Source organism: Temnothorax longispinosus, chromosome 8 (assembly GCF_030848805.1).
Source record: "Temnothorax longispinosus isolate EJ_2023e chromosome 8, Tlon_JGU_v1, whole genome shotgun sequence".
Lineage (NCBI taxonomy): Eukaryota > Metazoa > Arthropoda > Insecta > Hymenoptera > Formicidae > Temnothorax > Temnothorax longispinosus.
In genome coordinates, this window is record NC_092365.1 from 7,324,844 (window position 1) to 7,338,347 (window position 13,504).

Here is a 13,504-nt window from a genome sequence, read left to right on the forward strand (position 1 = left end):
CGCGACGCGCACAGTATGCTTCCTCGCACGGCAAGCACCAATACTCACGAATACGCAACGCTAAATACAATATCCGCCGAAGCGCACCGCCCGCGGCACGCTTCCGTCCACGATTCACAAAATACACGCCACAATAACCGCGAATTGACTGTCGATCACACGAGCTTCGAGGAGGGTTTTCCTAAATATTCCTGGCTACGATCTCGGCCGGCCACGCGCCCGCGGTCCCGGCAAATAGCCGCGATAAGCTAACCGGCATCCACTACGACGGGAGCCGGTATCTAAATGCAATAAGCGATCAGGCCGATTTACACGGTATTCGAATCGATATAGACGTTTAGTTGCGCCGGGTCGCGACCGAGATCGAGCCCTCAATTACTTGGTAGCACCGGAGTGGAGATCTTACAGTTCTGGCTGCTCGCTGCTGCTTGGCGGCGTCGGGGCGCTCGTCCTGGGGTGACTCCTCGTCAGCGGCTGAATCGACAGTGAGGAGTGGTCGGTTCAGCGGGACCACGCCGGGCCCCCGCACGCGCGCCCTCAAGCTCGCGGTTCTTCCGCTCCGCCGATTGGTCGTGTGTGTCGCCCTGTTCGCGACGTTGCAGACGATTTCCACCATTTTCCCGCGGCCCGTTTGATTTGGCTGCTGAGTGTGCTTGGGCCCCTCGCGTTGCCCGCCCGGCTGGCCAGGCCGTGGCGGCGCCGCTCGGCCCTCTGGGCGCCGTCGGGTGAAGTGTGCAGGTCGTCCACCCGCGCTGCAGTCGCGGTGGTGCACCCGTGATTATGCTGCGGCGGGGCCGTGTCATGCTGTGCGAGACATTTCCGGCGCTTCTCCAGCGGCAGGCCCCGGTAGCCCGCCCGTCGGCCGACCACTCCGCCGTACGTCCTCCGAACGCCCGTCCTTCCCTCGTCGCGACTCTCGTCGTTACATGTAGTCGGTTATCCCCCGCTCCGGCACTACCTGTCATTTCTACGGAGCTTGGCGAAAAAGGTTAGTTAACGCAGACGGCCCTTCCTCGACTCGAGTCGAGGCGCCATCCCTGACCTTCCCCTCGTCCGAGCTACCGCCTGGACGGAGGACGCGACAAATGTCACGTCACAAGTAATAATCAAGAAAGTGATTTAAGGAAAACTCAATAATGCGTGCTACGTAATTTCACTAAATTTAAAATATCTGAAATTTGTGTATGCTAAGACATTTCAGAAGCAGACAGCTTCTTACGGTTTTCTAACTATAAGACAAGTTTCATAAGTAGTATTGCATATCGGACATCACTTATGTTCCAAACGTTCGATACATTCAATGCAACAGGCGAGATGACCACAGGGTACAAAAATATGTGTTCGCGCATTTGTAGTACACAGCGTGCAGATATCTTCGGTAGACTTCTCTGTTGATACATTCTGACTGTTTTGAAGATCCCAATTTACAATGTGGAATGGAAGTTCTTCACAGGCATTACTGTCATCCGAATACCAATATCTATAATCGTCACCTGGCACCTCATATATTGCTTCATCTGTGAAGAGAAAACGGAAATAAAATTTTTAATATTGCTTATATGTCTCTGTGCGAAAAAAAATAACTTTAATTTTACAATTTACGGCAGTACTGTGTACTACTAAATGGTGAGAAGATTACCTCGTATTTGAGTTTCAAGTCTTCAGCTTTTGTAATGCTGCCGTCCATTTGTCTTCAGCTGTCGATTAATTTTACGTAAAACCAATTTTGGTAACTTCGTCACATCAATGTTCCGCACATGCATGTTTCCGTGTTTATTGTAAGAGTTTTCTATTAATAAGAAATAATGCAATAATTAGTATAAAAAATTTTTTCATGCAATAGTATAATAGACTTTTAAAAAAGTGAAATTAGATAACTGAGATGTTAAAAACTAAAAAATGTATCTATAAAAATGGAAAAAAAAAATAACAGATTTATGTAATCGACCACGAAGATATTCGTGTCCTTTATTAAACAATATAATATTCCATGAAATACAATAAAGAAAAGAAAAAGAAAAGTTATGGCATAACAGCTTTGTGTTTGACCTGTGTGTGTGTGTGTGTGTGTGTGTGTGTGTGGTCCGCGCTAATTAAAAAAGTATAATTTACAAGGCAAGTTATAATTGAGTTATTATATAATATGTAATTTCTATATATAGATATGTGTATATATGTATATGTTACGGGCAAAGTCAGCATGGTGTGCAGTGTCGGCATTGCCCGGGCAATGTCAGCATTGCACAACGCGACTGGGCAAAGTAGTTTATTAGCGGACATTGCCCGGTTTGATGTGGGCAAAGTTAACACTGCCCATCCAGCGATGGCAATGTCAGCAACGATTATCACATTGCGGACTTTGCTCGGTTCCAAGTGGGCAATGTCAACAATGCTAAATCTCCGTGGGCTAAGCTGCGCTAAATAAGGGTAATTCTTCAGTTTAGCTACCTCAGCACAGAAATCGATGCAATTAGGCTTAATCGACGCGTTTTTGCATGAAACGAACGAATCTGACAGAAAAAAGTGTCGCTCTGCCCCGCGACGCGAGATATTAATCGTCAAAGTTGAACCGACGACATGTAGCAACACTGAACGTGCCCTGCTGCCATATGCGCATGTTCAGTAATCGCACGCGTATGTAAAACTGCGCCAATTTTAAATGAATCAATCGTGCAGAATAACCAAGCATCTCGGTTCAAGCAGTTAGGTCTCACGCTGGGAGTTTCATTAGTTTAATTATGCGTGGGAAGCACACACACACACACGGGAGGGTGCGAGGGGGGGCCTTCGGCTTCCCCCCCTCCCCCGCACCCACCCCGTCGGTAGGCAGCGTGGACCTCGCTTTACAACATAAAGTACATGCTAAGTTGTAAAGCGAAATTATAAAGCACATGCATGGAGGGGTGCCGAAGGCCCCCCCCTCGCATTCCCCCGTGTGTGTGTGTGTGTGTGTGCTTTCCACGCATAATTAAACTAAAAAAACTCCCAGCGTGAGACCTAATTGCTTGAATCGAGATGCTTGGTTATTCTGCACGATTGATTCATTTAAAATTGGCGCAGTTTTACATGCGCGTGCGACCACTGAGCATGCGCATATGGCCGCAGGGCACGTTCAGTGTTGCTACATGTCGTCGGTATGACAGGAATCATAACCTGATTCCTGTCAACTTTAATGATTAATATCTCGCGTCGCGGGGCAGAGCGACACTTTTTTCTGCCAGATTCGTTCGTTTCGTGCAAAAACGCGTCGATTAAGCCTAATTGCATCGATTTCTGTGCTGAGGTAGCTAAACTGAACCATACATTTAGCGCAGCTTAGCCCACGGAGATTTAGCATTGTCGACATTGCCCACTTGGAACCGAGCAAAGTCCGTAATGTGATAATCGTTGCTGACATTGCCATCGCTGGATGGGCAGTGTTAACTTTGCCCACATCAAACCGGGCAATGTCCGCTAATAAACTACTTTGCCCAGTCGCGTTGTGCAATGCTGACATTGCCCGGGCAATGCCGACACTGCACACCATGCTGACTTTGCCCGTAACATATATATGTAATATGTAATTTATATATATATATATATATATATATATATATATATATATATATATATATATATATATAGAAATTATAGTTTAAGCATTAAAAGAGACTCATACTTAAGATTTTAATCATAATCATAAGCAGAAGAAAATTTTTGATTGCATATTATATAATAGCTGAATTATAACTTGCTTTGTAAACATGTTCTAGGTGTGCAAATATATATATATGTATATATATACTTGTATCTTAGAGGTAAAGAATTGTATCCTCATTATTATAGATTCTAAGAAAACAAGATTTAAAGTTTTAAATAGAGAAATGATATATGTTTTTTAGATATAAAATAAAAGTAGCAGGTTAATTTATTAATTGACATGTTTAATAGTACAACTGCCAATAACACGCTGTTCTTGGTTCAAAAATTAGGCACTATAAAAATGTTCAATATAACTTCTTTTAGGCGTTGTATTTTAAAAACTAGTTGTAATAGACATAAAACCTTTTACTATATCACAATTTAAGCTCATGGCATATTGGAAAAAGTATTAATTCAATTTTGACAAAGTGGACATATGATCCTTTACTCCTGTGGTACAGATATATGTACTGATATGTATAAACACACATACACACATACATTAAAAGAGATTGACACAAAAACTTACAGCTTCAAAATGGCTTTATATTTAAATATTATATATATATGAGAAAAACTCCTTTTCAAAACAGAAATTCTTTCATTCCGACATCCGACAGCAACATGCAATATATTGTAGAACAAGTCTTAGCCACTTCTACCAACTCACACAGAGACAGGTCTATAGGTCTGCAACTTCTCACATCTTTTTCCTGTAAAATGTTCACAAAATTGATAAAAGTTTTAATGACAATACATTATGGGAAAAAATTATACATTTATTTTTATTTGTTAACTTTATTATTCAATTGGAGAAATTTATATTATTCAATTTTAATTTGTTATATTTTATTAATGTCTTGTTGACAAATAAATAACAATGCGAGAACTTATACGTTTTACTGTAAAAAGTAATAGGTAATTTGTTACATCAAATAAAGTTTTATTAACTTTATCTCAAATATATTTAAAAATTTTAAATAATAAAATCTTTGAAAAAAATTTATCATTTTTACACATTTTGTTTATAGATTATATATAAATAAATGCAATATCAAAATGGAATTAAATTTGTCAAAATAAATTGACGATTTTTTTCTTCTTAATGGATATATACAAAGAATAAATTAGAGAAACTATTTATGTACATTATTAACAAAAGCTAAGTATATATTAAAGTCCATTTGCAAGATGAGGTTTTGTAGTCTTTGTAGTCTACTGTTTCACACTTGCACACCTACAAAGTCTAAGCTAAGCGTCATCTACAATACACGGAGTAAGCGTGGATTAAGAAGTAAGAGTAGGCGTAAGAGGGCTATTTTCGGTTTAAGAGAGCTGACGTAAGGGCGTAAGCGAAATAAATTAATTTTATTTCTTACTCCTACTTTTACTCTTACACTTACGCTCGGCGTAAGTGACTATTATGCCCGATCTACAATAGCTGTAGTAAGCTGTAGTAAGCCTCAAGCCGTAAGAAATTGACCAATTACAGGCGAATGTGAGGAGAATAATCGACTGTGATTGGTCAGTTTCTTACATCTTGAGGCTTACTACTGCTTACTACAGCTTACTACAGCTATTGTAGATCGGGCATTAAGGTGATTCAATCAGACTATTAAGGTGATTCTAAAGCCGTGATCCTAACCGGTTTTTTTCAGTTTTTTTCTTAGCACTAATCTTTTAATTGGTTTTATAGAAATGCTAAATTTTTGTCTAGAATTAAAGTACGCATCAAAATCTAGGTCATGGTGGTCGAATTTATATGTGGTGGTCGTCACATATAACAAAAAATATTAATTTTTTTTCGTTTTCGATATAAATTCGACCACCATGACCTAGATTTTGATGCGTACTTTAATTCTAGACAAGAATTTTGCATTTCTATAAAGCCAATTAAAAGATTAGTGCTAAGAAAAAAACTGAAAAAAACCGGTTAGGATCACGGCTTTAGGATCACCTTAAGCGTCGCGCGTCGTCTACAATGGCAGCAGGAGTATACAGTAAGACGTAAGCAGTAAGTTATTGACTAATTATAATATATTTACAATTCAAGAATAATCGACTGTGGTTGGTCAAAATAGCTTACTGCTTACGTCTTACTGCATACTCCTGCTGCCATTGTAGACGACGCTTTTAATGCTTACTCCTGCCTACTCTTACTCCTTACTCCACGCTTACTCCGTGTATTGTAGACGACCCACAACACGGTCTGAGCACAAAGATTATTGTATTTTTTCCGACGAAATCGCAAACGTAAGTCAGAGTCGGAAGTTAGCGTATGTCCATACGTATGTCCATTTCCATCGCGTTGCACGTGACTTTGATGCGACATACGTTTATGTCAATTCTTGTGCGTTGACTTAAGACGCCGACTTCGCGATTTCGTCGGAAACGGTTATGACAATCTTTATGCTCAGGCCCATACAGCAAATATTTTTTTTATTGCGTTGTACTTACACCGGTAACGATTCAAGAACCAGGAAAAAAAGTGTACGGCAAGAAAAAGATGTTACTTCCTATCAACTTCTGTAGGATATTAAGTTACATAGTTTAGGATATGAAGAGAGCACGAGCAAAATTACTACACCACGAGCAAAATTAATACAACACGAGCAAAATTACTACAATACGAGCTGATACAACAAGAGCTTGACTGATACAACAAAAGCTTGACCGATACGACACGAGCAGAGGCAAAGTTCAAATGGCGATGTTCTTCTCAGTTCTCTTTCTATTTGCCGCAAAAACCGCGAGCGCGAGAGTGGCCGCGTTCAACAAAACGTTTATTTTGCAACTGTTGGAAGTTTTCTGAGCTCAGATTGGATTATTCTTTTAGCTCTTTCTCCTCGTTCTCCTCACCAGCCCTTCCCTTATTCCCCTTTCTCTCATTGACTTTATCAGTATTCCTCTATCCACCGAGTCAAACGCCGCCTTCAGGTCCACAAAACACGCTATCAGTTTTTCCCCCTTCTTTTCTATCCTTCTGTTCACCAAGTAATTCAACACAAATATATTGTCTATAGTTTCCATCCCCCTTCTGAAAGCTGTCTGATTTTGTGGCACTATTCCTTTTCCTTCTATCTCCTCTCTCAACCTTTCCGCCAAAATCGCCGTACACACCTTATATAAAAACGACATTATTGTCACCCCTCTATACTCCTCCGCCCTTTTTCCTTCCCCTTTCTTAACGATAGGCGCGATTATTCCCTCCCAGTTTTCTGGCCATCCTCCCCCCTTCCATATCCTGTTGATATATTTCCATGTCCAATTCTCCAACTCCAACTTCCCCCCTCGCTTCCACACCTCACCTGGAATCCCATCCCTTCCCATTGCCTTTCCATCTTTTAACTTTTTTATCACACTCCTCATTTCTTCCAGGCTTATCTCCTCTTCCTCTTCTCCTTCCTTTTCCTCCCTCACACCTTCTTTCCCCATCCTTACCCTCCTCTCTACTCCTCCCAACAACTTCATAAAGTGTTCTTTCCATTCTTCTTCTTCTATTCCTTCCTCAATTCCCGGCCTCAATTCCTAAACCCGGTAAAATTTTCCTTCTTAATTCTACAGTATTGGATAAAACAAATAATGAAACTATTGTTCAATTTGTCAAAGACTCTTTAAAAAAATTGTGGCCTACTGGAATAAACAACGAGAGAGTATTATTGTTTTTATCGGACGGTGCTGCTTATATGAAAAAAGCTGGAGAAAAACTATGCGGCATGTTTCCGAAATTGATCCACGTAACTTGTCTTGCCCGGATTACACCGTGTAGCCGAAGAAGTTAGGTGTACATATAAAAAAGCAAACTGGATCATTTCGGAAACAAAAAAAATATTTTACAAAGCTCCACATAGAATCGACTTGTTGAAAGAAATGCTTCCCAATGTTCCTTTACCGCCATCGCCAATTACGGCAATTACAACTCGTTGGGGTACTTGGATCGAAGCAGCAAGTTACTATAAGAAGCATTTTTTGGAAATAAGATCTGTCATTAAGGCTTTGCCAAATGATTCCGCCGCTATTAAAAAAGCTAAGAAACTATTTAAGTCGACAAAGATCCAGGAAGAGTTCGAATTGATTCATACAAATTTCGAATGCCTGGTGCTTGCAATTAAAAATTTTAATTTTTTAATAGCGGCGGAATCATTTGGCAAAGCCTCAATGACAGATCTTATTTCCAAAAAATGCTTCTTATAGTAACTTGCTGCTTCGATCCAAGTACCCCAACGAGTTGTAATTGGCAATGGCGGTAAAGGAACATTGGGAAGCATTTCTTTAAACAAGTCGACTCTATGTGGAGCTTTGCGAAATATTTTTTTTGTTTCCGAAATAATCCAGTTTGCTTTTTTATATGTACACCTAACTTCTTCGGCTACACGGTGTAATCCGTGGGCAAAGCAAGTTACGTGGATCAATTTCGGAAACATGCCGCGTAGTTTTTTTCCAGCTTTTTTCATATAAGCAGCACCGTCCGATAAAAACAATAATACTCTCTCGTTGTGTATTCCAATAGGCCACAATTCTTTTAAAAAGTCTTCGACAAATTGAACAATAGTTTCATTATTTGTTTTATCCAATACTGCAGAATTAAGAAGAAAAATTTTACTGGGTTTATCAGAATGTAAGGTCCCTATTATACAATTTGCAACAGCTCTGCTTTCTGCATTTGTAGTTTCGTCTACCGATAACCAGATATTATCTTCGTTTACAATATTACGTATTTTATACATTGTTTCGACGTAATTTGGTTCTACATAATTTTTTCGTAATGTGGACGCTTCCGGCACATTTTGTTGAGTATATTTTTCAAGAAACTTGTGTAATTTAGGATTGTCTAGTTTTGTTAGCGGGATATCGGCAGCAAGGAAAACTTCGCATATTTCTTGCGAAAATGTGGACTTTCTTCCTTGAATTGTAGGTGGAGCATCGTCCAACGAAAATCGCGATCGGTAAAGATTACGTATATGTTTATCGGTTTGCTCATGCCGTATTAAAGAATAGGAAGTAACTTTATATAAGAACGTGGAACATATTTTACAATAAAGTCGATTCGGCTCTGTAAGAGAATCATATATATTCCTGTCATATTTATATGACAAAGAAGTCATTTTTTTCTTTTAATTATGTTTGCAATTCGATGTACAAAATAGTATTCTCGTGCGATCGCGAACAATAGAAAAGTCAGTCTCCGCGGTCTTCGCTTATTTAAGTAGTAGATCTCGTGAGGCTCGCCCCACCATCGAGCCTCGCCCCACCATCGAGTCTGATCGCCGAGCGCTCCGACGCTCGGCGATCGGACTCGATGTTTGACGAGCGCGCAGCGGTTCTCGGCCCGTGCCCGGGCTCCGTGCCCGAACGTCCGGGCCCTATACATTAATATCAATATTGTATATCCTTCGTTTATATCATTCTTCAATCATGTTTGCAAACTTATTAACAATATTTTTTCTATTGTTTTAGTTAATACTTTTTTTTCATGCTATTTAATAATATTGTTTGCAATTGTATTTATTTTATTGGAAAATTATTAAAAATTGTATATATAAAATTAGACATAAAATTGAAAGTTTGATGCATATATTTTGTACTAGCTGGTTACCCGGGCTTCGCCCCGGAGGACATATGTAATCAGTCTCTCTCTCTCTCTCTCTCTCTCTCTCTCTCTCTCTCTCTCTCTCTCTCTCTCCCCCTCCCTTCCTCCCTCCCTCTCTCCCTCCCTCCCTCCCTCTCTCCCTCTCTCCCCTCTCTACCCCTTTCCCCCCTCTCTCCTCTCTCTCCTCTCCTCCTCTCTCCCCTCTCTCCCTCTCTCTCCCCCTCTCTCCCCCCTCCCTCTCTCCTCTCTCTCTCCTCTCTCCCCCTCCCCCTCCCCCTTTTCCTCTCCCTCTCCCTCTCCCTCCCTCCCTCTCTCTCTCTCTCTCTCTACATCAACGACGCAGCCATCTCTTATTGTGACACAGTGCAGTACCTGGGTGTGCATATTACGAGCTCACTTTCGTGGGAGAAACATGTAACAAAAACATCAGCTAAAGCAAATGCAATTCTCCATCAGCTAAAGCTCTGTAAACACCAACTGCCGCCTCATCTCAAATCACGGCTTATAACTACCCTGATTCTGCCACTGTTCGATTACTGTTGCGCCGCACTCTCCGACATCACTACCGAACACAACCTTCGTCTACAAAGGTCTTTGAATACTTGTGTTCGGTTCATCTTCCAGGTATAACGGGATGAGCACATAACTCCTTAGTTTGAGAAACTGCATTGGCTCAAGATTAAATCCAGGCGTAACTACTTTATCGGCTGTCTGACTTTCAAACTCTTGAATCTTGAAACCTCTGATGCTATTTCTTGTAGATTTGAACGTAGACGCGACATAGTCTCCCGTGATACCAGGGCATCGGCTGATGCTCTCATCCTGCCGCAATGCCGCACGGAATTTTATAGACGCTCTTTCATCTGCTCAGCGGTCGAATTTTGGAACAGTATTCCAACTGACATATGTCGTGCACCTACCCTTGACGCATTCAAACTAAAATTGTACGACTATCTGCTTAGCAATAACTTCTGACGTCTTTTGCTTCATTGTAGAACTTTTTTATATACATATACATACACTTCTTATTATTTTCTTATCTTTTACACAATATTTGTTATATTTTGTATGTAATGGCAATTTATTTTATTGTATAAGTTTTGACGCTTGAGGGGACATTGTCCCAGAGCGTACAATAAATAGCGATTTCTCTCTCTCTCTCTCTCTCTCTCTCTCTCTCTCTCTCTCTCTCTCTCAATACAATTCTTTAAAATTCGATTAATTATTTCACGAAAAATTCGTCAAACTTCTGATACCGCTCAAAAAGATCGGTAACGAAAAATTATACACTTTATAGCACTCCCCGGAAAATTCTACCCCTGTTTAATCTACAATTCTTTGAAATTCGGTGAATTATTTCCCAAAAAATTAGAAAAATTAGAAAAACCGGTTTCCAGAAAATCGGTAACAAAAAACTATGCACATAGTGGCACTCTCCGGAAAATTCTACCCCTATTTCATATACTTTTGGTAAAAATTCGGTTCAGGAGTTTGGGCTGGGCGTTGATGAGTCAGTGAGTGAGTCAGTCAGTCTCAGGACATCTTCCTTTATATATAGAGATTATTGCATTTTATGGATGATATTTGTATAATCGGTTCTTATATTTAAGACCGTCTTAAGTACAATTTTAAGGGCTTACACCTGAGTAGAATTTTGAAAAAATCGATTTTTTTTTGCATTTCTTGAAAATATGTAGTTTCAAAAATATTGTGTTAAAATATTATTAAGAAATTCGAAGAATTGTGGAAGTTACGGAGGTTTTACTGAAGCGGGGCGGAGCGGAGCGTAGCGGAGCGTAGCGGTATCGCGCCTTTTTCGCCGGTATCGCGAGATAGCTCTCTCCTCTCAGGACTTCGTGTTTTTCGAGAAGCCTCTCCTCAAGTCGTCATCGGTTTAACAATAAAAATTAGTTCCGCGAATGTTTATTATTTGTATCTCGACTTTATTATTTTCGCTCGCTGATATTTATATTGTTTTTATATGTTACTCTATCTACATTTCTTATAAACGTGTTTACATGTTTTTTAGTCTTTTGTTATTTGTTACTTTTCTATTATTTGAGATTTAAGGTCTTTCAGCGGTTAAATATATGTGACGATGTAATCGCCACAAGCCAATTATTCTGTAGCTTTGCAGTAGTGAACATCGTTGCGTTGTTTCGTAGTAAAATTTTTTGTAAAACATGGAAAAAAATACAAACTTTACCCTCCATTCAAAAGTTTCAAGGGAAAGGCGAAAGTCAACAGGAGCATATAAATGTCGATCAAAGAAAAGAAAACCTCCCAAGAATCATTATGAAATTGAAGCAGAAAATAATGAGTTGAGTACATCAGCGAAGAAATTGCGAGCCAGTCATGTGTTAGAGCCCAGTATAAACGATAACATTGGTTACGTAATTTTAAATTTTGCAACAGTTTTTTCGTTTATTAGCGAACATGTGAAGTGCAAAACATGTGGGAGTAATATTAGTTTTGCCAAATCATCAACACGTGGTCTCGGTTTCAAAGTGCAAATTCTGTGTCCTTCCTGTGTGACTCAAAGCGTATCTTCGTGTCCGTATATATCAAATGCCTACGAAATAAATACGAGATTTATCTTTGCAATGCGGATGATAGGTATTGGATTAAGCGGAGCAAAAAAATTTTGTGGACTTATGGACCTTGCAAAGCCCATAGCTCAGTCCTCGTATGACACGGTTGTAAATCATATTTCAACTGCTTCAGAGGCTGTATTTTATTTAATTTCAAAAGAAAGTGTACAGGAAGAAAAAAAAAGTCACAGAAGAAAAAAAAATCAGAAAAATGCGGGAATAACCGTGTCCGGGGATGGTTCGTGGCGTAAGCGAGGATTCGATTCTTTATATGGAGTTACAACAATTATTGGACATTATACTGGCAGAGTTCTTGATTTGTTTATAAGTTCCAAAACTTGCAAGGCATGTGAACAATGGATTGGACTGGAAGGAACAGCAGATTATGAAGAGTTTCGAGAGCAGCATGCACCCAATTGTCAGATCAATCACACAGGGTCCTTTGGAAAGATGGAGGTAGAAGGAATGTGTCACATGTTTCAACGATCAGAAGAAAAATTCGGTGTCAAATACGTCAATTACATAGGCGATGGAGACTCCAAGACTTTTCCAGCAATAGTTAATAGCAATCCTTATCCTGGCATAATAATAACAAAGAAAGAATGTATTGGACATGTACAGAAACGAATGGGTACGAGACTTCGAAATTTGAAGAAAAAAACCACAGGACTTGGTGGAAAGGGCAAATTGACAGGGAAATTAATCGATGCACTTACTCGTTATTATGGCCTTGCAATACGACGTAATTGCCACTCACTTGAAGCAATGAAAAATGCTGTTATGGCTACTTTTTATCATTTACAATCAACTGACCAGAAGCCGCAACATGACTTGTGTCCGACAGGAAAAGATTCTTGGTGTAAATGGCAAAAAGCAAAAGCTTTGAATAAACTAGACAGTTTTCACCATGCACCCGCGCTTCATCCAGATGTTGTAAAAGCTATCGAGCCAATATACAAGAATTTATCTTTAGACGAACTTTTAGAAAAATGCGTGGGAGGTTTTACACAGAACAATAACGAGAGCTTTAATAACGTCCTTTGGCGCATAGCACCCAAAATCACCCACAGCGGCTGCTGTATTATGAGAATTGCTTCTTACATAGCAGCTTGTACATTCAATGCAGGAAGCAAATCATATCTGAAAGTCATGGAATACTTGGGTATTAAAGTTGGACCAAATGCCAATAATTACTGTGAGGAGGCAGATGGAAATCGTCTTCATCAGGCCGAGATCCAAGCCGCGAATGCAACACGGGAAGGAAGAATTCGTCGTAAACAATTGCGAGCAGCTGATGCTGAGAACCTGCTTGAAATTGAAGGACTTTTATATGGCCCCGGAATCGCCGACTAAAAGTAAAATTAGAAAAAAATTTTTTTTAAACAATTTCATTGTTAATTAACAAAAAAATTTTTTTTTAAATTATTATTAATAATTTTGAATCAAAATGAAACTTTTTTGCCTTTTGCATTTTTTTCGTAAGACGAGTTTTCAAGTTATAGCATTATAAACAATTAATGATATCCAAACCTCTTCTCAAACTTTAAACGCGTTTTTCTCGAAACATGGTTTTAAAAACCGGTGTTCACGATATCTCGAGAACGGATCGATAGATCTTTTTGAAATTTGGACACGATATTCT

General features: G+C 39.6%; 1 protein-coding gene and 1 long non-coding RNA gene across 3 annotated transcripts; one reads left to right on the top strand and one right to left on the bottom strand.

Annotated features, from left to right (window-relative positions):
• Positions 1 to 1,148: 1,148 nt before the first annotated feature.
• Positions 1,149 to 6,336, bottom strand: LOC139817517 (uncharacterized). 2 transcript variants are annotated; one of them, XR_011733248.1, is made up of 4 exons: positions 6,139 to 6,336; positions 4,211 to 4,394; positions 1,640 to 1,789; positions 1,149 to 1,517 (listed from the first exon to the last, which is right to left on the bottom strand). It is a non-coding gene; the product is annotated as an uncharacterized lncRNA (long non-coding RNA). The 2 variants fall into 2 exon arrangements; XR_011733249.1 differs by lacking the exon at positions 1,149 to 1,517 and adding an exon at positions 1,555 to 1,565.
• Positions 6,337 to 12,297: 5,961 nt separating this feature from the next.
• On the top strand, positions 12,298 to 13,215 carry LOC139817838 (uncharacterized). Its single transcript, XM_071786123.1, has one exon. It carries the CDS (start codon positions 12,313 to 12,315, stop codon positions 13,213 to 13,215), a length of 903 nt encoding a protein of 300 aa, XP_071642224.1. The 5' UTR covers positions 12,298 to 12,312.
• Positions 13,216 to 13,504: the final 289 nt, after the last annotated feature.

Coding starts and splice junctions, on each gene's coding strand:
- LOC139817838 (XM_071786123.1), top strand. CDS start 12,313: ATGGAGGTAGAAGGAATGTGTCACATGTTTCAACGATCAGAAGAAAAA.